Source organism: Taudactylus pleione, unplaced genomic scaffold, assembly GCF_031769625.1.
Source record: "Taudactylus pleione unplaced genomic scaffold, aTauple2 ptg000273l, whole genome shotgun sequence".
Taxonomy (NCBI): domain Eukaryota; kingdom Metazoa; phylum Chordata; class Amphibia; order Anura; family Myobatrachidae; genus Taudactylus; species Taudactylus pleione.
In genome coordinates, this window is record NW_028284675.1 from 1,940,782 (window position 1) to 1,963,633 (window position 22,852).

At 41.9% G+C, this 22,852-nt stretch overlaps 1 protein-coding gene across 1 annotated transcript in view; it reads right to left on the bottom strand.

Moving 5' to 3' along the window:
- Positions 1 to 4,857: 4,857 nt before the first annotated feature.
- Positions 4,858 to 22,852, bottom strand: part of ANXA3 (annexin A3) — a 71,856-nt gene continuing 53,861 nt past the window's right edge. The window contains exons 10-13 of the mRNA XM_088481445.1: positions 16,950 to 17,045; positions 15,589 to 15,647; positions 10,784 to 10,906; positions 4,858 to 5,028 (exon numbers count right to left, since the gene is read on the bottom strand). Coding sequence (XP_088337571.1) covers positions 4,969 to 5,028; positions 10,784 to 10,906; positions 15,589 to 15,647; positions 16,950 to 17,045 — 338 coding nt within the window. The 3' untranslated portion in view covers positions 4,858 to 4,968. The remainder of the gene's footprint in view (positions 5,029 to 10,783; positions 10,907 to 15,588; positions 15,648 to 16,949; positions 17,046 to 22,852) is intronic.

Genomic DNA, 22,852 nt, shown 5'->3' on the forward strand with positions numbered 1-22,852 from the left:
GACAAGGCATTTATCCACTTTACTGTAGGTGATGAGCAAAACTTATTTGCTCTAAGGGATGGAATATTTCTTTGAGATTTTGATTTAGCTTTGTTGCAATGACTTTGTCTGATGTATCTACTTTTTCGTAATGGGTTTGTTTCAATCTATTCAGTGTTATTTCTGTGTTTGGTTATTAAGTTTAATTTTCTCCTAGATTTATGCAGTGTGAGCGTTGCCACAGGGGGGAAATTATGTTGCAGTTCTAAGGTCTTCATTTTCTTAACTAAAGTTGTTTGTTTGGGAGAACTTTTAAAAAGGAGTAGCGAGGCTAATATAATAACAAATGAAAATTGATTTAAAGGCCTCATATAGCATTGCTGGTGAAATATTTTGTGTAATACAAAGTACTGTAATAATATTTGTAGGGCTGGTGCAAGGTTTCTAGATGCCCCAGGTAAAACTTCTCTACCGTCCCTGCTCCATTCAATTCATAAAACCACACTCACATGCTTTTGACCAAGTCTTGGGCACAATATTTTTGTGCAGTTGGACATGTCCCTGACCCCCTGCCTCAGCATGCGATGCATCCCACTGGTCTTTGCAGATATGCCTGCGTTGGTAATGACAGTATGCATGATTATCACCACAAAGGACCTCTCTTGGTAAGAGCGGCCCTTTGCGATGGAGGGACTTCCGAGTCTATGACCCAGAAGCCCCTCCGGCATCCTGCGTATCCGCAGTGCGCGCCAAGGGGGGGTGCTGCAAGGGATCCAATTGGATCCCTCTCACAGCACTCTGCAGAAAGAAGCCCATAAGCTTCTATAGGGCAATGCCATCAGTAAGATAGCATTACCCACTGCAACCAAGCCCCGGAGTGCATCACTTGATGCATATGAGTAATACTGTCAGACCCGCATTCTCTAGGTTTGACCGCATTTCTCACCTTGCTGCATCCCTCCCAGTATTTTTATTTTATTTCACCAGCTCAAATTTAAGTGCAGCTACTAAACACTACATTACAAATAGAGGTGAGCACAGGAATACAAAGTTGTGGAGGGCAAAATCACTGCTCCTCAAAATGAAGTGCCTTTTGAGAGCTACTATATTCAGAATCTGGAGTACCACCTACCTTACATCTTCACCAGGTGTGACTGTATACAAGATCTGCTGCTATTTCAGGGCCCTGTGGCCTCGCACGTCTGAGTAGACTTCCGTTCCCTATCTCTGGTGATCTGCTTTGTATACCATGCAAATAAGCACTTGGAAAACTGGCAGGTTGGCATTAACCCACGGTCCTCCATAAGAGGGCTAGGCAGTCATGGACATATCAGGAAAAGAGCCTCAGTGGATCATGATGCAGTAAAGAGTAGTGTCCACGGCACTTTAAAATTAAATCCAGATGGAATATGTACTGTATGTATAGACAGCAGCTGTTACAGAAGCTCTAGCAGGCGTAGAGGCCCATAAAAATCTGATGTAAATGCTAGACTGTGTGGTCTGAAACAGTACTGTAGGAGATCACCATCTCAGTCTCCATGCAGCTCCATAAAGGAGGGAGGTTGGTGCTGGCAAGGACCAGACAGAAACCTCCCGCTCTGTGTAGGTCATGAATAGAATGACCTTTGTCTGCAGCAACGCTTGCGGCAGGGAGGTCTGGGGGTGGCTGGAAGATAGGCTGCTAGGTGAAAGCCCAACAATACGTGGCACCGTGCAGGGGTATCCACGCCTCTGGTGAGTGGCATCTGCTGGGGAGCTCACCCAGGTTGGTAACTGGTGGTAGGGGAGAAGTGTCTTGGAGCTCCAGACAGCAGCATCGGTTCAAGATGGCAACATCTCGTAATCCTTCCAGCATGCCAACAAAGGATCTCTGCTGTGATCATCCATTGCCATGGGCACTTCTGCAGAGCATGTCTGAGTTCTAAGAGTATCTCTGCTGGGGCCTTCTGTCCCCTGCAGCTCTCCATCTGATCCTCCTTGTGTCATCGGCCTGCTAGCTAACACCAGTGGATACTGCCTCACACCGGTACCTCTATGTAGTTGCCTTCTTGCCCTCTCTATACAACGCCCCTGCGCTGAACACCTGTCAACCCAGTGTCTACTCTGGATCACAGCAAGCAAGTAAATACCTACCCATAGTTCTAATGCAAGACTACACCACCCCCCACTGGAAGTACTGGCCCTGAATATTTGAGATATTTATGGCTTGAAATACACATTAAGGGGCACATTCAATTGGGTACGTGAATTGAAAAAAAATCCCGCACCTGCAAGGTTTTTCCTGTAGGTGTAGGATTTTCTCTTTGTTGACTGTCTGGAGGTTTTTTTTCACGCAACCCCAGACCAGAGCCGGCCCTAGGTAATTTGGTGCCCTAGGCAAAATTTTGACTGGTGCCCCCTAGCAGATAATCCCACCAGCAATCTAAGTGTTTATATGCGGATGTAGTTATATTGCTGGCAGATGGGATGCCAGCTGTCCATATACTGGACTGTCTTCTGCATCCAGTGTCAGAAGTGTGTTTGTGTGTGTATCCCCCAGTGTGTGTGCTTCCCCCTGGAATAGGCGCTGGGAGAACTACATCTCCCAGCAGCCCTTGCCCCTCCCACCAGCCCCCTCTCCAGTAAGTAGATAGATGGGAGGCCACCAGCAGCCGCAGAGACCACAGGGCAGGTAAGCGTTTTTGTTTTTGTTTGTTTTTTACACGCTGCTGGGTTATCAGAGCTGAAAACCCTGCGACCACAATTTTTTTTTAAATGGATACCGCGGGTATCGGGAGAGCGCATATCCGCGGTATTCCAAAATTGGAAGCAAGGTTTTTTTCCTCGCTAAACCTCGCGCCCAATTGAATATGCTCCTAAGTAGGGACTGAGTTTCCAAGGTGGGCCTTAATATGAGAGAAAATATCAGTCATATTACGGCTAGTGTATGATCTGACCAGGGATTTTGGACCGGATTCAGATATGGATGCGATCCCCCATCTGTGACTTTATGCAGATACCACTACAAAAGCCCTTCTCTGGTGTAAATCCATGCATATGAATGTGCAAGGCCTGAAAAGGCCACTTTGAGCATCTATATATGCTGAAAACATGCCTGGTATGTGTTAGACTGAGACATCGGTCGCCTCATCGAAACTTGTCCCTTCTAGGAAGGTCTATTGCTTTACTCCTATTCGGTGTGGGGAGAAGGATCTTCAAAAAAAAAATAACAAAATAAAAATGTGATTGAGGAGTATAGAATATTACTTGATCGTTTTAAAATTAATTAGTTCATAGGTACAGGCCTGATCAGTTGTGTCTTCAGGTTATGGGAGCACCCAATAGATTACACCAGAGGTTCTCAAACTGGGCCCTTGAGACACCCTAACAGTCCAGGTTTGAAGGATTTCCATGCTTGACCACAGGCGACTTAATTAGTACCTCAATCTTTTTATTTAATGCTCAACCATGGATATCCTTTAAAACCTGGACCGTTAGGGTGCCTTGAGGACAGAGTTTGGGAACCTCTGCATCAAGCACAATCTTGAGGACCTCAAACCTACCACATTTTCATCACTGAAATCCATCCTATCACCAACCTGGCCTGTCCAAACCAGTCAATTTGATTTAACCACCTCTGCTCAACCATGAATAGCTCTAAAACCTGAACTGTTGGGGTGCCTTAAAGACTGAACATTATTTGTGTGTAATCCAGATGTTCCTAAAGGCGCAAACAATGAAGTCTAGAGAACATTTTTTATATATATATATATATATATATATATATATATATATATATATAAATTATTTTTTTCACAAATAGTTTTTTTTTTTTAAAAAGTGTTTTCTCAAAATCCTTCTTAATTCGCTCAGCGATTAGCATTTTCTTGCTCCTATGCTGCACCCCTTTTGGTACTTTTTTCACTGGTCGCATTTGACCATCAATAGCAGTCATTTTTTTCATTTAGCAACAACACCATAGCGGGGAATTCAATTAGGCACGTGACTTGCAGAGCTGGAAGATGATCCAGGTTTGATGCCCCGCAACTATTCAATTAATCAGCATTTTCTCCACATGGTAAGCCATGAGTTAACGTGTGCCAACTCTCACGGCTCCTGATCTGGCGATTAGTGTGCGAGGTTCTCACAGGGTAATCCCTGGTTGTAATTGAACTTCGCCCCATGTTGTCTTTTTTTTTTTTTTTTTTTTTTTTTAAACAAACATTAGTCTGCCTACTCTCTTTAACATGACACATAAATAGACCCAAAATGATCAAATACTTTGGGTTTGAAAGCTGAACCAAGAACCACAAAGAGCTGGATTCTACATATAGGTTTTCATACTTGAAAAGGTGCCTTTTTTTTGCCAATTTTGGTCTTTAATTAAATGTCTAAAATGTGGAGCAATAATATGGTTGCCAACAAGACATACCATTATGAAATCGATAAACCTTTAAATTAAGATTTAACCATTAAATGGCAGGGACAGTTTAAATAGTTGTCTCTATGTTGGACACATGCTTTGTATCTATCTGAGCTAGTACCAGCCATTCCAGACAGATAAGGAGTCTTTTCTCAAAATATATTGAGGTGGTTATGGTACTATGTGGGGGACAACCCTTATAGGTCTTTGCCTATTTTAAAACTAAATATAAAAGTTAAATAAAGACCTTTCATTAAGGCAAATGGCCGCGTGCACCATGCACGTGCCTTCGCAAATGGGGTTACATTTTTTTATATCCTCAAAGAACTAGAGTATATAAATTTGATAATGTCTTATACACGGTTTTATTCCATTACTGAACTTCCTTACTGTTCTTGCAAATAATGGGTAATTACCAAGGAATCGGAGCATTCCACTACACAGACTGAAAAAGACAAACAAAAATATCCAATGAGTTCTGCAATGTTAATACATTTTTATTTAGCAGCTGTTCTGCAGTTATGGCGTTAACTATTAGCAGGAATCAAACGGTATAAAATTTTATGCTGAAGACCACATTTCTTCCTTTAGTCATCACCTCCACAGAGTTTTAGCAGAGCTGCTTCATAGTCCCCTGACGTATCAGACTGAAGGAAAGAAAATAAAACCAGTTAATAAAATGAGCCATCTACAATACATTTATAATTGACATCATTCTCAGTATCCAGAAAAAAAAATATTAAAATCTTACTCTTTTTTTTATGCATACCATATTACAGAATGCTGATACATCCCGTAAACAGATTAGTGTAAACAGCACGTAATTAACATTAGGGAAATGTTCCTTCTCCAAGCAGGCAATGTAAGGCAAACAATTTGTCATCCACAAGGAATACAAAGACCCCAAATAGCCTCACAATCTATTGCCACACCTTCTTTCTGAATAATGATGAATTCCAATTGAGAAGGCATGGCCCTGAAAGTAATGGCCTTTAATGCTATCAACTCTTCAATAATGTGGAATAGGTGCTGAATTGTTGTTGGGCATCTGTGCTCTACATAATTCCTTTTCAGCTAGGATAGCGATTAATGCTGCTGCCTCGGAGGTTGTTCATTTTAGTAAAAAGTTCGGTAATAATTTTGTCAAGGTGGGCAACATTCACAAATATTCAGCAGAAATATACCATCAAGGATCTCCTCTCCTGATGAACGTGTCCTGCATGGTCATGACAGGGAAAGATTTGGCACCTCTTTTTAAGGAAGACTATTGACAGTGTGTAACGGAGTGAGTGGCCTTTAGCTCAAAATCAGGATCCGGTCAATATCCCTGAACATGGTATACTGGCGGTTAGAATAATGGCACCAGCATCCCGACGGTAATTAACAGAGTTAGGGGGAGGGTTAGGGTTAGGCAGCGGGGAGGTTAGGTTTAGGACTCTGGGTGGGAGGATTAGGATACCGACCGACAGGTGTTCTAACCCTGTCAGAATTTTGACCGCCGGCTTCCTGTACCCAACCACTCAAAATCCACCTCTATTTAGGAAAATGCAAATAATGTATTTTAAAGGCGGTATTTGATATCAGGTATAGTAGGCCTCAAAAGGTTTGCCTTTTTCCATCCCTCAGTGCTGGAGGAACTGTTGTCCTAGGGATACCTCCTACCATATCTTGCCTTTCTCTTTGTACAATGTTGGTATCCTTAATAAGTGGATGCTTGAGAGACACCTTAGAGCAGTGTTTCTAAAACCTGGTCCCCAGTGAACCTTCACCATGCACATTTTCAATGTCTCCTCAGACTCACATACCAAAATAATTTGTACCACCTGTAGATCGTTGGACACAGGTGTGTTTGACACATTGCAAACTGGATGATATGGAAAACATGCACAGTTAGGATTCCATGAGGACTTGATTTATGAAAAGTGAGCCAGAGAGAATAGAATCCTCTATCGTATATATCTCAAAATTTATGAAATGTAAAATATTATCTGTTCCCTTCAGAAAGAAGGTGGAAAACTATCGCTGGTGTCAGCCCTTGGTCACCGATGAGCAGACGAGATGCTGTACAGTGGAACTTTTCACATAACTTTGGACATGATGCCTCCATGTATCTAGATCTCAATACCTCTTTTCCTTTGGTTTAGTCCATGTCTCCCCTCTCCATATACACCTATCACCATACCTCCTTTTTATACAGCGCCTTGCAAAAGTATTCATCCCCCTTGGCTTTTTACCTTTTTTGTTACATTACAACCTGTATTTTTTTTTTTTTTATCTGAATTTTATGTGATGGATCTGCACAAAAAATAGTCTAATTTGGTGAAGTGAAATGAGAAATAGATATATATATATATATCTATATCTTTATAAATAAAATTCTTAAAATTGTCATGTGCATATGTAATCACTCCCATTGCTATGAAGCCCCTCAAAAGTTCTGGTGCAACCAATTACCTTCAGAAGTCACATAATTTGTGAAATGAAGTCCACCTCCACCTGTGTGAAATCTAAGTGTCACATGATCTGTCAGTATAAACACACCTTTTCTGAAAGGCCCCAGAGGCTGCAACACCACTAAGCAAGAGGCATCACACCATGTAGACCAAGGAGCTCTCCAAACAAGTCAGGGACAATGTTGCTGAGAAGTACAATTCTGGGTTGGGTTATAAAAAAAAAATATCCAAATCTTTGATGATCCCCCAGAGCACCATCAAATCCATCATCATCAAATGGAAAGAACATGGTACCACAACAAACCTGCCAAGAGAGGGCCGCCCACCAAAACTCACAGACTGGGCAAGGAGGGCATTAATCAGAGAGGCAGCACAGAGACCAAAGGTAACCCTGAAGGAGCTGCAGAGTTCCACAGCAGAGACTGGTGTATCTGTGCATGTGAGCACAATAAGCCGTACGCTCCATAGAGATGGGCTTTATCGAACAGTGGCCAGAAAAAAGCCATTACATCGTGATAAATTTAAGAACACACGATTGAGTTTGCCAAAAGGCATGTGGGCGACTCCTCAAATGTATGGAGGAAGGTGCTCTGGCCAGATGAGACTAAAATGCAACTTTTCGGCCACCAAGGAAAACGCTATGTCTGGCGCAAACAGGGCCAGATTAAGGGGTGGGCGACAGGGGCGGTCGTCCCTGGGCCCCCACACACGGAGGGGGCCCCCACTAGCAGCGGTGCGCTGTCTGCGCCAGCCGCTAGTGTAGACCGCAGCCACACTACACAGCGACACACACACAGACGGCGGCGGCAGCTGTGTGTGTTACAGCAGCCGATGACAGTCAGACAGACTCATTGGCCGCTGCACAACGGAAGGGAGCTGGCTCCCCCCCTCATGTGATTATGGGAGACACGTCATGACACTGACGTCTCTCCCCACTGTGCAACAGAAGAGCCGGGACTCGTGTCAGGAGCGGGGATTCAGGTAAGCTTTTCCTTTTTTTTGTGTGTGGGGGGCACTGTCACTGCATAGGGGGTGGGGGGAGCGTTACAGGTGTCCCTGTATAGGGGGGCCACTTCAAGGGAGGGGCTACTACTGGGGCACTGTATAGGTGGGGACTACTACTGAGGCAGAGCATGGGGGGGGGGGGACACTACTACTGGGGGCACTATATAAGGGACACTGCATAGGGGGGACCACTACAGGGGGCACTGCATAAGGAGCACTGTATAGGGGGGACAATTACTGGGGACATTGCATAAGGGGCACTTCTACAGTGGGCATTGCAAGAGGGGCATTAAGGTGAATAGAAAGAAAAAAAAATCCTAGGGTGACGAGAAACGGTGGTATATAGGGGCCCCCACAAGTTTGTTGCCCAGGGGCCCCCACAGACCTTAATCCGGCCCTGGGCGCAAACCCAACACATCCCATCACCCCAAGAACACCATCCCCACAGTGAAACATGGTGGTGGCATCATGATGCTGTGGGGATGTTTTTCAGCAGCAGGGACTGGGAAACTGATTCGAGTCGAGGGAAAGATGGATGGTGCTAAATACAGGGATATTCTTTTTTTATGTAAACTATTTTTATTGAAAAAGGACCAAACAATTCCAAATGAAATACAGAGAGATAAAGTGTATACACTTATAAACAATTGCTTATTCCATTTGGAGTAATACATAAAATTATCAAAATAAATAGTCACTTCAAAAATACAGAATATTTGAATCTATAACCCAGAAAAATAAAACAAAAATAAAAATATATAAGAGAAATAAAAAAGTTAAAAAGAAATAAACAAAAAGGGAGGGGAGATAAAGGGAGGATAGTCAGAAGGGAAGAGGGGATTGAGCAGGAGACAAACTGGTGGTATTAGAGGAGACAATTTAACTCTGACCAGTCTAGGACAAATCTTTATACTTGAGAGTGTTCCCAAACTTAATACATCTGTTTCTGCAACGTCCCCATTTCTATTGGTTTAAGTACTCCATTGAAATTTTTGTATAATATGGAGTCTTTAAATATCAACCAAGGTAGCCAAGTGGCAGTAAAGTCGGTAGGTCTATCTCTAGAAAAAGATACTATGTCCTCCATATCCATATAATAATCTATTCTCTTAAACCAGTCTTTGTTATGGAAATCTACTTCTCCTCCCTCCATTAGAGGGATGACGGCTTTAGCCGCATTATTTAGATGCCTTAATAGGGAATTCTTATATGAGGCCGTGGAAGAGGAGGTTATGTTCAAAAGCCAAAACCCAGGGTCTCTTGGGACCTCCCCTCCAATAATTGATTTAGATCATTCAAACACATTCCTCCAAAATGGGACCAGGGAAGGACAATCCCACCATATATGTAGAAGGCTACCCGAAGCCGAATTACATCTCCAGCAATTCTTAGTAACCTGTGGGAACATTTTGTTTAGAAGGACAGGGTATCTATACCAGCGTGTTAAAACTTTGTAAAGTGTTTCCAAAGTAGCTACACAAGATGAACTAGCAAATGTATTACTAAAAACCACCCCCCAGTCAATATCCTGAATTGTATCTTGAAGTTCTTTTTCCCATGCTTTTGTGAATAATGGGGGCAGATTAAACACATTTCCACAGGGATATTCTTGAGCAAAACCTGTTTCAGTCTGCCTGTGATTTGAGTCTGGGACGGCGGTTCACCTTCCAGCAGGACAATGACCTGAAGCATACTGCTAAAGCAACACTCGAGTGGTTTAAGGGGAAACATTTAAATGTGTTGGAATGGCCTAGTCAAAGCCCAGATCTCAATCTAATTGAGAATCTGTGGTCAGACTTGAAGATTGCTGTTCACAAGCGGAAACCATCCAACATGAAGGAGATGGAGCCGTTTTGCCTCGAGGAATGGGCAAAAATCCCAGGGGCAAGATGTGGCAAGCTCATAGAGACTTATCCAAAGCGACTTGCAGCTGTAATTGCCGCAAAAGGTGGCTCGACAAAGCACTGACTTTAGGGGGGTGAATAGTTATGCACGTTGAAGTTTTCTGTTATGTTGTCCTAAATGTTGTTTGATTCCAAATATAAAAAAAAAAAAAACACAATTTCACAGTTGTAGGCATGTTCTGTGAATGAAATGATGCACACCTTCAAACAATCCATTTTAATTCCAGGTTGTGAGGCAACAAAACATGAAAAATGCAAAAGGGGGCGAATACTTTTGCAAGGCACTGTATTTAGGATACTTTTCATGTGCTTATCTGCTACCTTTTAATGTGCAACCATTTATCAAAGAATACAATTAAAAATCAATACATATAGATACTATAATCAGAAGTAATATCCCGGGTTTTTGTGGTGGTGTGAAAGGGGTATCACCGGGTTAACCGCGGAGTCATGGCTCAGCACTGAACAAAGACACTGGCACCGGTGAAACTGCATTCAAAGACAGTCCCTAGATCAGACACTCCTATGAAACTGTTGCGAAACACCCACTTTTTTCTAAACACCCACAAACAGCCTCTGACTTGAGGCTATTCAATTAAAAGCCCCTCCTTATATTCAATTAAAAGCCCTTTACATTGCTCTGTAATTCTGCCGTAAACACGCATTAACCCATAGATTCTGGGATAAGTACCCGGAGCTATGAGTTAATGCATTCACGGCTCCTGCGATGAAGGCAGAAAGCCCTATTTAACACGTATTTCTGCTCAAGCCTCGGGAGGAGGTAAATAGAAATCCACGGTAAGTGGCTGCCATGGGCTGTAATTGAATAACCCCAGGCACTGCATTGCGGGTAATTAGCACTTCGAGGCTAATTGAATATCCCCTATGTTGTTAGGATCAGTAGCAAGCTATATGGAAAAGTCTAGCACTAGTGTGGTTTCATATTGTACTTGCAGCGAGAACTGGGCTTTTACAGTATAGGCATTGATATGGAATATACCATAAACAGAATCATGGTGGACACTATTCTAAACGCTTACCTTGATTGCCGAATACAAGGATTCCCCAGCAAGTTTCTTATACTCTGCACGAATATCCAAAAGATCAATTTCTGATCTGGAGACTATAATTCTTGTCAGAGTGTACTCATTGGTTCCAGCACCCTATGATGCAAAAAAATTAAATTTTACTTTTGAAAGAAAATACAGAACAGAGAAAACAATGCCCTTGTGCTTATCTGGGGGATGGGTGTAGAACTAGTCATATGCACAGGGGGTGATGCGATGGAAGCCGGTGTACGTCCATGTCACAGCAATACAGTTGTATAAACACAATCTGGAAGGGTGCTACATGGAAGGAATAAAAAAAATTGCAATAGATCAAGGGAATGCTTTTACATTTTAACAAAGACATAGGAATAGCACTCACTTTGTAGAACGCACCTGGCAGAGCATTTAGGGCTGCTCCTCACCACATCAAAGTAAAGTCACAATCACAAACACAATAACCCAGCTAAGTGCTTTATGAATGAACAACTCTTCCAAAGGCTTTTAGCAGAGGTATATTATTGTGCAATGAACATCGGAAATAGTGTTTTATTACAGTTTATAATACAGTAAATAGAAGAGAACACGAATGGTTACAAATAAAGGATGTCAGTGATAACTAAATCTTGTTAACAGGATACATGTCCTTCATAGATCAGTTTATAGGGTCTATTAACAATCATGTCCCAATGTATCTAAACTGTGCAGTCTGGACAAGCACTGTATCAGTGCCATACAGTCAGGTGCATAAATATTGGGACATTGACAGAATTTTCATATTTTGGCCTCTATTCACCACCACAATGGTTTTGAAATGAAACAAACAAGATGTGCTTTAACTGCAGACTTTCAGATTTAATTTGAGGGTAATTACATCCAAATCAGGTGAATGCTCTAGGAATTACAACGGTTTCTATATGTGCCTCCCACTTTTTAAGGGGCCAAAAGTATTGGGACTATCAACTCAAAAGCTATTTCATGGACACGTGTGTGCTATTCCCTAGTTATTTCATTATCAATTAAGCAGGTAAAAGGTCTGGAGTTGATTCTAGGTGTGACATTTGCATTTGGAATCAGTTGCTGTCGACTCTCAATATGAGATCCAAAGAGTTGTCACTATCAGTGAAGCAAGCCATCATTAGGCTGAAAAATCAAAACAAACACATCAGAGAGATAGCAAAAACATTAGGTGTGGCCAAATCAACTGTTTGGAATATTCTTAAAAAGAAAGAACGCACCGGAGAGCTCAGCAACACCAAAAGACCCGGAAGACCACGGAAAACTGTGGTGGATGACAGAAGAATTATTTCCCTGATGAAGAAAAACCCCTTCACAACAGTTGGCCAAATCAAGAACATTCCAGGAGGTAGGTGTATATGTATCAAAGTCAACAGTCAAGAGAAGACTTCACAAGAGTGAATATAGAGGGTTCACCCCAAGATGTAAACCATTGGTGAGCCACAAAAACAGGAAGACCAGATTAGAGTTTGCCAAACAACATCTAAAAAAGCCATTACAGTTCTGGAACAACATCCTATGGACAGATGAGACAAAGATCAACTTGTACCAGAGTGATGGGAAGAGAAGAGTATGGAGAAGGAAACGAACTGCTCATGATCCAAAACATATCACCTCATCAGTGAAGCATGGTGGTGGTAGTTTCATGGTGTGGGCATGTCAGGCTGCCAATGGAACTGGTTCCCTTGTATTTATTGATGATGTGACTGCTGACAAAAGCCGCAGAATGAATTCTGAAGTGTTTCGGGCAATATTATATGCTCATTCAGTCAAATGCTTCAGAACTCATTGGACGGCGCTTCACAGTGCAGATGGACAATGACCCGAAGCATACTGCAAAAGCAACCAAAGAGTTTAAGGCTAAAAAGTGGAATGTTCTGCAATGGCCAAGTCAATCCCCTGACCTGAATCCGATTGAGCATGTATTTCACTTGATTAAGACAAAACTGAAGGGAAAATGCCCCAAGAACAAGCAGCAACTGAAGACATTTGCAGTAGAGGCCTGGCAGAGCATCACCAGGGATGAAACCCAGCGTCTGGTGATGTCTATACGTTCCAGACTTCAGGCTGTAATTACCTGCATATGATTTGCAACAAAGTATTAAAAAGTGAAAGTTAGGTTTAGGATTGTTTAGTTTGTCCCATTACGTTTGGCCCCTTAAAAAGTGGGAGGCACATATAGAAACTGTTGTAATTCCTACACCGTTCACCTGATTTGGATGTAATTACCCTCAAATTAAATCTGAAAGTCTGCAGTTAAAGCACATCTTGTTTGTTTCATTTGGTGGTGAATAGAGGCCAAAATATTAAAATTCTGTCAATGTCCCAATATTTATGCACCTGACTGTAGCTACTTATACGTAGAGGGGTACATACATGTCTAAATAAGAGTATTTTTGGGTACTTACCGTTGAATCCTTTTCTCTGAGTCATGCTGGGGGACACTGGACCATTGGGTTGTAGCTGGGAATGCAGGAGCTGGCACTTCCAAATCGTACCCAACTCCACAGGCACTTAAACTACAAGGACATCATGGGGTTGCAGAGGGGAGGAGCTTAGGGTTAAAGCTTCAGTTTAGCTCAGGGGTGGGGAACTTTTTTTCTGCCGAGGGGCATTTTGATATATATAACATTATTCTCGGGCCAGTGCAGGCTACGCCCCTTCTATGTGATGTGACACGGGGTGGGGCCACAATCACCGGTGATTACAGGATGCTCTGGAGAGCTGTAAGGGCAGCGGTGTGACCGTCTGAAGCGTCCTAAGGACGCTCCAGGCGGCACTGCTGCATAGATTCTGGCTGCAGGGTGCCATTCTAGGCACCCTGGCAGCCAGATGAGGCTAGCAGAAAAAAGCTCCAAGGGCCAGACCAAATGATTCCGGGGGACTTATATGGCCCCCGGGCCTGAGGCTTCCCATTCCTGGTTTAGCTAGTTAAGTACAACTCCTGCATTCCCAGCTACAACCCCACAATCTAGTGTCCCCCAGCATTGTGGAAAGAGAAAATGATTTGTGGCTTAAGTCAGTGTGACATTATCTTGTTAAGTCTTCACCATTTATCATTGATATAATGTACATAGAGCTGAACTTTCAGAGGTTTTCTATGTTTAATATAATTAAACAAACATATGCACAGATACTAAACATTGAAACAAAATAGTAACAATCTCAAGGCAATGTATTTCATGCAGACTATATTTTCAATGGCTGTTAAAGCTCAGGATGCTCAAATAAAAATTATTATTACTGTACTCTGTCTATCCACAGCTCTAGTTAATAATGGCACAACACTATAGTAAATTAGATGTATACGAACTTGTATCCACAGACTAGGGGGCAATTCTATCCTGGTAATTGATATGAGCAAAGTAGTGGGAGAAGTGTTGTAATACAAAAGAAAAATTATATATATATATATATATATACACACACACACACACACACACACACACACACATCCGGGTTCGAGTCCTCACTCTATTATCCATCTATTACTTTGTCAGCGCAAACAATTGAGCGAATATGGTTCATAGACTAAGTGAGCTTCTTGCAAGTCCTTGATTCAGACTGCAGTAGTGAGCATGGTAGCATACCAGTATCATTGGAACAGTGTAGTGTGTCAACAAAAAATCCTTTTTATATTGGTTAATTTACATTGGTGTATTCATAGTCTCCTTTCATACAAGGCAAACGTAAAATAAGATATAGTGACAGACTATGTCCATTTATCACAGTTGCACAATCTTGCATATCCATTCGAAATTCTGGAATGTGCTTGTTTGTAAAGACACTGCTATTCTGCACTCAGATTGGGTCTCCTGAATGATGGTAATGTAGTGCTGTGGATTAAGAGACCCTCTGGTGACTGTCTAAGGCTTGCACTCTAGTCTATGTAGTCTAAAGGAGATGTACGGTTACACATATTCCAAAGGCAGTTTTTTGGCACTACAGTGTCAGAATGTCCGCTATTTACAGCAGAAGTGTAGGAAAAATGGTACATAACTGTGTGAAGTCCAAAATATGGAAATATCTTACCAATTGATTACATTTACATAAGGTGACTACACTAAAAAAATATATTTTTTTGTATGTCAGCAAATTATTAAAAAATATATATACGTTAGCAAAAGCAGCATCAAATTCAGTTTGTCGATTTAATACATATATCACATTCCCAACATGTATTATATTAGCCAAGATACATGCATGTAACCAGTGGCGGATTTTGCCTAGGGGCTGCGAGGCTGCAGCCCCCCTAGTAAAATCCACCACCTAAGTGTAGTCAGTGCATTCCGTGACTGCACTGGCTACAATGTGTGGAGGTGGCTTGCTATTGGAAGCGCTACCTGCCAGTCACATACACAACAGGCAGCCCCAGGGTGAGGTGTCTCCTCCTCCTGGGACTGCCATTCCAGGCTGTTATTAACAGAGGGAGGCTTCCAGGAGGAAGCCTCTACTCTGCCTTTCTGCCAGCCCTAACCAGCTCCTAGGGGCAGCAGATGATGCAGCCCTTTGGATGCCGTTGGCATGCGCGGCTCCCCCGCCACTAATGCGCATGCACCGGTCCCTGACAGATCGATTGCGCAGGCACCAGGACCTGGCCAGGAGGAGCGGGTGACCGGGATGAGTAATTGCACCCTCCCTCTTGTTTTCAGTGGCAGCAGCCCCCCTCATCTAAAAGGGTAGGAGCCGCCACTGCTTGTAACTAAATCAGGTTACATTACTGGTGTGTAAGGCTGCTGTAGCTATAGCTCATCAACTTTAGCCAGTTAAGAAGTTAATACCTTGATGGCTTTGTGTAACCTTTCAGCAAAGAAAGCAGGTGTATTCCTTGCACATTTCACTGCAAGGAGATGAAAAACACATGGTGAAATTGGTATAAGAATACATATAAAACTGTAGAGATGCAAATCATGCTATTACCCTGTACTATTAGCTTACATTGATTGAAACTATTAAATAACTATTGTAAATGTTGCTTTATAATTACAAATAGTCATAACATTTGCAAATTTGTTAATTCCACTTCTGTTTTACACTACCTAACAGATTGCATACTGATTCCTAGATGGTGTGCTATGACAGCTGTCAGGATGCCTCCTGTCACTATACCGACAGCGGCATCCAGATGGTTGGTATCCAGACAGGGGTTGGGCAAGTATACTTACCCCCCCCCCCATAACTTCTTGTAGCCTAACCCTCCCCACCCCGCACCCTAACCCCCCAGTTAGTGCTTAAACCTAAACCTACCCCCTTAGTGCCTAACCCAAGCCGCCCCCCCCCCCAAAAAAAAAAAAAAAAAAAAACACCTAATGCTAACCCCACTATGCTACCTAAACCTAACCCCCCCCCTACGGCTAACACTATGGGCGCCCGACTTACCTTGTTTGGGCTGGCGTCCTTCTGGAATCCGTCGTCGGGATTAAGATAGGTGTCAAAATACCGAAGCCTATCTTGAGTCCAGTGATGGACTTTCAGCATCGGGATTGAGACTGGCGGCATCGCGGCCGCCGGTCTCAACTACATCGCCACTAATATGTATGGCTCAATAGGCCAATGGTCACAATTCAAATTTCGGAAAACAGTAATGGGGATATGTATGAAATGTGTTGCACAGATTAAATTTCATTTTTGAATTTGCAATGGAAAATTACATTCCTCCATTATATTTTTTTGCTTTTGTATTCAAAAGACTAGTTCCGCATGTGGGTGACATTTTATACGTAGTTCTCAGATTCCTCTACCCAGAGTGAATACTCCTTTATCTGTTAACTACTATCACACCCCTCGAAGCCCGCTGTCAGTCAGAATTCACTCAATTTCGCTCGCCCTATGGGGCTGTGAGTTTGGGCTGCTGTAAAGTGTGGCAGTTGCCACGATGACTCGCACCAGTGACTACAATGCGGCTAATTGGACTGACCCCGAAGTTCTGCCTGTGACACTATATGGTATGCTGCATCTGGGTAAAAGTATTTTCAATTTACAAAAAAAAAAAAAAAAAAGTATAAATAAGTAAAAAAAAACACAATATAAAATGAGCAGTACTTTCATTATAAGGTTGCAGGTTTCTCATTGCCTGAATTTACTGTAACTGTGTCTGCAATATTTTTTGGGCTTTTAAAATCTATGGCTAATTTGGTCTTACCTATGGCAATTAGCAAATCCTCCAGATGACCAGATATTTCACCTTCTATGCTCTCTTCAATTGTTTTATTGCAGACGGTTTTATAGTGATCAAATGCTGCAGATACAAAAACAGACCACAATGACTGAAATTCAAAAGATTGAGTTATTTATTACCAGTTATTTATATAGCACATATTCCGCAGCGCTTTACAGAGAAGATTTGTCCATTCACATCAGTCCCTGCCCCAGTGGAGTTTACAATGTTCTCTACTACATGTACAAACACTAGGGTTAATTATTTTTGGTAGCCATTTAACCTACCAGTATATTTTTGGAATGTGGGAGGAAACCCACGTAAGCACAGGGAGAATATACAAACTCCACACAGTTAGGGCTGTAGTAACCCACAAACTCAAGTGTTGTGAGGCAGTAATGCTAACCATTAAACCGTCTGTGCTGCCCTTGCAAAATATTTTATACATACACTAATTATATATATATTTATATATATACACACATATATATATATATATATATATATATATACATATATATATAAATAATTTAATACTATACACACATATATACATATACACACACATACACACAGTCAGGTGCATAAATATTGGGACATTGACAGAATTTTCATATTTTGGCCTCTATTCACCACCACAATGGCTTTGAAATGAAACAAACAAGATGTGCTTTAACTGCAGACTTTCAGATTTAATTTGAGGGTAATTACATCCAAATCAGGTGAACGGTGTAGGAATTACAACGGTTTCTATATGTGCCTCCCACTTTTTAAGGGGCCAAAAGTAATGGGACAAACTAAACAATCCTAAATCTAACTTTCACTTTTTAATACTTTGTTGCAAATCCTTTGCAGGCAATTACAGCCTGAAGTCTGGAACGCATAGACATCACCAGACGCTGGGTTTCATCCCTGGTGATGCTCTGCCAGGCCTCTACTGCAAATGTGTGCAGTTCCGGCTTGTTCTTGGGGCATTTTCCCTTCAGTTTTGTCTTCATCAAGTGAAATGCATGCTCAACCGGATTCAGGTCAGCGGATTGACTTGGCCATTGCATAACATTCCACTTTTTAGCCTTAAAAAAACTCTTTGGTTGCTTTTGCAGTATGCTTTGGGTCATTGTCCATCTGCACTGTGAAGCGCCGTCCAATGAGTTCTGAAGCATTTGACTGAATATGAGCATATAATATTGCCCGAAACACTTCAGAATTCATTCTGCTGCTATTGTCAGCAGTCACATCATCAATAAATACAAGGGAACCTGTTCCACTGGCAGCCATACTTTCCCACGCCATGACACTACCACCACCATGCTTCACTGATGAGGTGGTATGTTTTGGATCATGAGCAGTTCCTTTCCTTCTCCATACTCTTCTCTTCCCATCACTCTGGTACAAGTTGATCTTTGTCTCATCTGTCCATAGGATGCTGTTCCAGAACTGTAATGGCTTTTTTAGATGTTGTTTGGCAAACTCTAATCTGGTCTTCCTGTTTTTGTGACTCAGCAATGGTTTACATCTTGTGGTGAATCCTCTATATTCACTCTTGTGAAGTCTTCTCTTGATTGTTGACTGACACACACACACCTACCTCCTGGAGAGTGTTCTTGATTTAGCCAACGGTTGTGAAGGGGTTTTGCTTCACCAGGGAAATAATTCTTCTGTCATCCACCACAGTTGTTTTCCATGGTCTTCTGATGTTGCTGAGCTCTCCGGTGCGTTCTTTTTTAAGAATGTTCCAAACAATTGATTTGGCCACACCTAATGTTTTTGCTATCTCTCTGATGGGTTTGTTTTGATTTTTCAGCCTAATGATGGCTTGCTTCACTGATAGTGACAGCTTTTTGGATCTCATATTGAGAGTCGACAGCAACTGATTCCAAATGCAAATGTCACACCTAGAATCAACTCCAGACCTTTTACCTGCTTAATTGATAATGAAATAATGAGGGAATAGCCCACACCTGTCCATGAAATAGCTTTTGAATTGATCGTCCCATTACTTTTGGCCCCTTAAAAAGTGGGAGGCACATATAGAAATCTGAAAGTCTGCAGTTAAAGCACATCTTGTTTGTTTCATTTCAAAGCCATTGTGGTGGTGAATAGAGGCCAAAATATGAAAATTCTGTCAATGTCCCAATATTTATGCACCTGACTGTATACACAAACAGGAAAAACTGCACATGAAGCTTACAGTTTGTATTGTTGAGGTGCTCTACTAAGGGCCAAACAATTGGACCAAAAACAAAAGACTTGCAAGCAGATGGGCACTCTCAATGCAAAAATTTAAATATGTTAATACTTTACATATTCAAAACCCGTAGTCGACGTTTTGGTCCAGCTGGACCTGTGTCAAGACATAAAGCATCCAAACAGCACAGCCACCACAGTGAAATATAACCCCATAGTCACCCAAGGCCAGTATATATGCCACTCCCAATCAGTAATCAATTACATTTGTTACTGACCAATTAAGTAATATAGTATATGAATGTCCAACAATGGCCATAGGGCCCATATGCATATAACTGCTACAAAGGTATACAATCATCCAGAAATCCAATTGATGGGGCCTCAATATGAGAGAAAACTGAAATTGCCGTACACCGGAAACAGACTGCGTTCCACACAGTGGAACGTATATCAGTGGTGATTGCACCCAACTTCCTTTTTACGGTGTTCACAGCCACCACGATATATCCGCGCGCCACCTTACGACACATAGGTTATGAACTGGGGCCGCGTGCAGTATCTCTAATATCCGGCAACTTCCGGCTTGTCAGTGTGACGGCAAGTCGGATGTGTTGCCCTAGTAGCAGGAATAGTTTGCGTTCCACCTAGAGGTGGAACACACACAATGGTAGATATATATATTAGAATGGGAAGGAATACAGCCTGGCTCTGGGGGCTATCACTTATAATGAATTACCTGAATAATAAAGTTTCCTTTAAAAACAGTGAAACACCATATATAATAATAATGAAAATAAAACTACCCAAATAACAAAATGAAAATAAAAACAGATTAAAAGATTCTAGACATTATAGAAGAATAAACTAAGCAAACCAATTGCTAAATAAGGAAAAATGGACAAATATCCTTAAACAGACTGAATCATTGCCGACATTCTATAAATCTTGGCATTACTATTATGTTTACAATGATATCAAGTCACAATGGCAGCACATATTTTCACCAAGGCAACGATTATAGCTAAAAGTTAATACCGCCAGGCCAAAGATTCATCAACCTTGAATTAAGGAAAAGCAAAAAAAAAAATATAAAAATTAAAAAAGTGAAGACAATTTGTACATCATCTCAAAAAATGTTGTAGGGAAGAGGTTCGTTGAGCCCTCATGGAGCAACAGTATCTAGATGGAAGATCCAGCGTGCCTCACATTTTCTAAGAAGCAACTTGCGATCACCACCCTGTGATGGTTTGGGTATATGATCTATCAACATGCACTTGAGTGAGAAGAAAGGATGTTTGTAGTTTGCAAAATGTTTAGCAAACAGTTTATCAGAACTGAGGGTCTATAGGGCGGCACGTATTGATGGACGATTTGCCATCCTTTCCCAGAACAATTGTGTCGTCATGCCTATGTAGTACAACCCGCAAGGACATGTCAGAAAATAAATCACATAGTCCATAGTACACAATAACTTGTGTCTTATAGCAATTCTCCTTCCGCTGTGTGGGTGAGGGAAATGCGTACCAACTAACATTGATCTACACGTTATTCAACTGGGGCACTTAAAAGCAACCCACCTTATTGCCAAGTAGCCATTGCGGCTGTTGTGCACTCGATTGGCTGGTATGATGTAACAGCAATTGACGCAGGCTTGATCCCCTGCAATAGGCCATCATGGGTGGTTTTTTGCTAATGCCCTTAAAAACCATACCTGATGCAATAATATTCCAATGTTTATGTACCGTTTTCATGTTACAATGGGATGCCAGGTCATATGTTGAATGGTAGATCATCCGTGAAGGATCTAATGGACGTTTCGTGGTGGTCTGTGCAGGTCTATATTTGGCCTTCTCCAAGCATCTATAGACCGTATTTCGTGTATAACCTCTCCAGAAAACGATCACCCATTTGTTTCAATTGTATTTCTGCGCATAGCGAAGTTGTGTTATTGCCTAGAACTCTCAAAAACTGAGAAATGGGAAGACTCTTTGAGAGTGGTAACCTCCAAGAAATTGATTGCTTCCTTCTCAATCTGGTCTGTGAATCTTATGGGACTATTGAGTGTGTTAAGGCTGTCGACCATCTCATGAAACTCATCTTCCCTACCACACCAGAGAAAAAAAAGGGAGGTAGTCAATGTACCGCTTGTAATGGCTAATTTTACTGGCATACTTGGGCAAAATGTATTTACGTTCGTACTGACTCATGTACAGATTAACGTAGGACGTCACGAGGTTAGACCCCATCGCCGTCCCCACTGTCTGCACAGTGTTTATTGCAATAAGCAAAATGGCTCTTTTTAAGGACAATCTCTGCGAGTTCCAAAAGAAACTCAATAGGAGGACCTACATGTTCACCTGTATTCAGAGCTATTCTAAGTGACTCTAGACCGGCTTCCTGTGGAAAAGGATGCCACATCCATTGTGGCAAGCCAATACTGATCACTTAAATTGCTCAAGGGCAGAGTTTTATCAAGAAAATCTGATGTATCCCTGATATAGCTTTCCATAGATGCTACATGAGGCTGTAGAAAGCTGTCAAGAAACCGCAAGTGGATGAAATACCAAATCAGGTGCCGATATAATGGGGCGACCGGGCAGATTAATGAGTGACTTGTGTACCTTTTAGGCAATAGATACAGAATGGGGCATATAGGATGTTCAACCTTTAAAACACTGTTTCCGAGTAAATAATGTGCCCACCATAGGGAAGAATAGTTTGTCATTCTGTACTAAATGGTGTGCAGACAGTGGGGATGGCGATGGGATCTAACCTCGCGCCATCCTACACTAATCTGTACATGAGTCAGTACGAACGTAAATACATTTTGCCCAAGTATGCCAGTAAAATTAGCCATTACAAGCGGTACACTGACTACCTCTTTATCTGGTGTGGTAGGGAAACAGTTTCAGGAGATGGTCGACAGCCTTAACACACTCAATAGTCCCATAAGAATCACAGCCCAGATTACGAAGGAAGCAATAAATTTTTTGGGTGTTACCATCTTCTGGAAATAATTGGTTACATTCCACTTTATACCGCAAAGCCACTGACTGCAACACCTTGTTGCACTCGACAGGCCACCATCCTAGCACTCTCAAAGAGTCTTCCCATTTCTCAGTTTTTGAGAGTTCTAGGCAATAACACAACTTCGCTATGCGCAGAAATACAACTGAAACAAATGGGTGATCGTTTTCTGGAGAGGTTATACACCAAATACTGTCCATAAATGCTTGGAGAAGGCCAAATGTAGACATGCACAGACCACCACGAAACGTCCATTAGATCCTTCACGGATGATCTACTCTTTGACATATGACCTGGCATCCCATTGTAACATGAAAACAGTCTGTAAACATTGGAATATTATTGCATCTGATACAGCTTTTAAGGGCATTAACAAAAAAACACCCATGATGGCCTATCGCAGGGGACCAAGCATGCTTCAATTGCTGTTAAGTCCTACCAGCCAATCGAGAGCACAACAGCCGCAATGGCTACTTGGCAATAAGGTGGGTTGCTTTAAGTGCCCCAGTTGAATAACGTGTAGATCAATGTTAGTTGGTATGCATTTCCCTCATCCACACAGCGGAAGGAGGATTGCTATAAGACACAAGTTATTGTGTACTATGGACTATGTGATTTATTTTCTGACATGTCCATGCGGGTTGTACTACATAGGCATGATGACACGATTG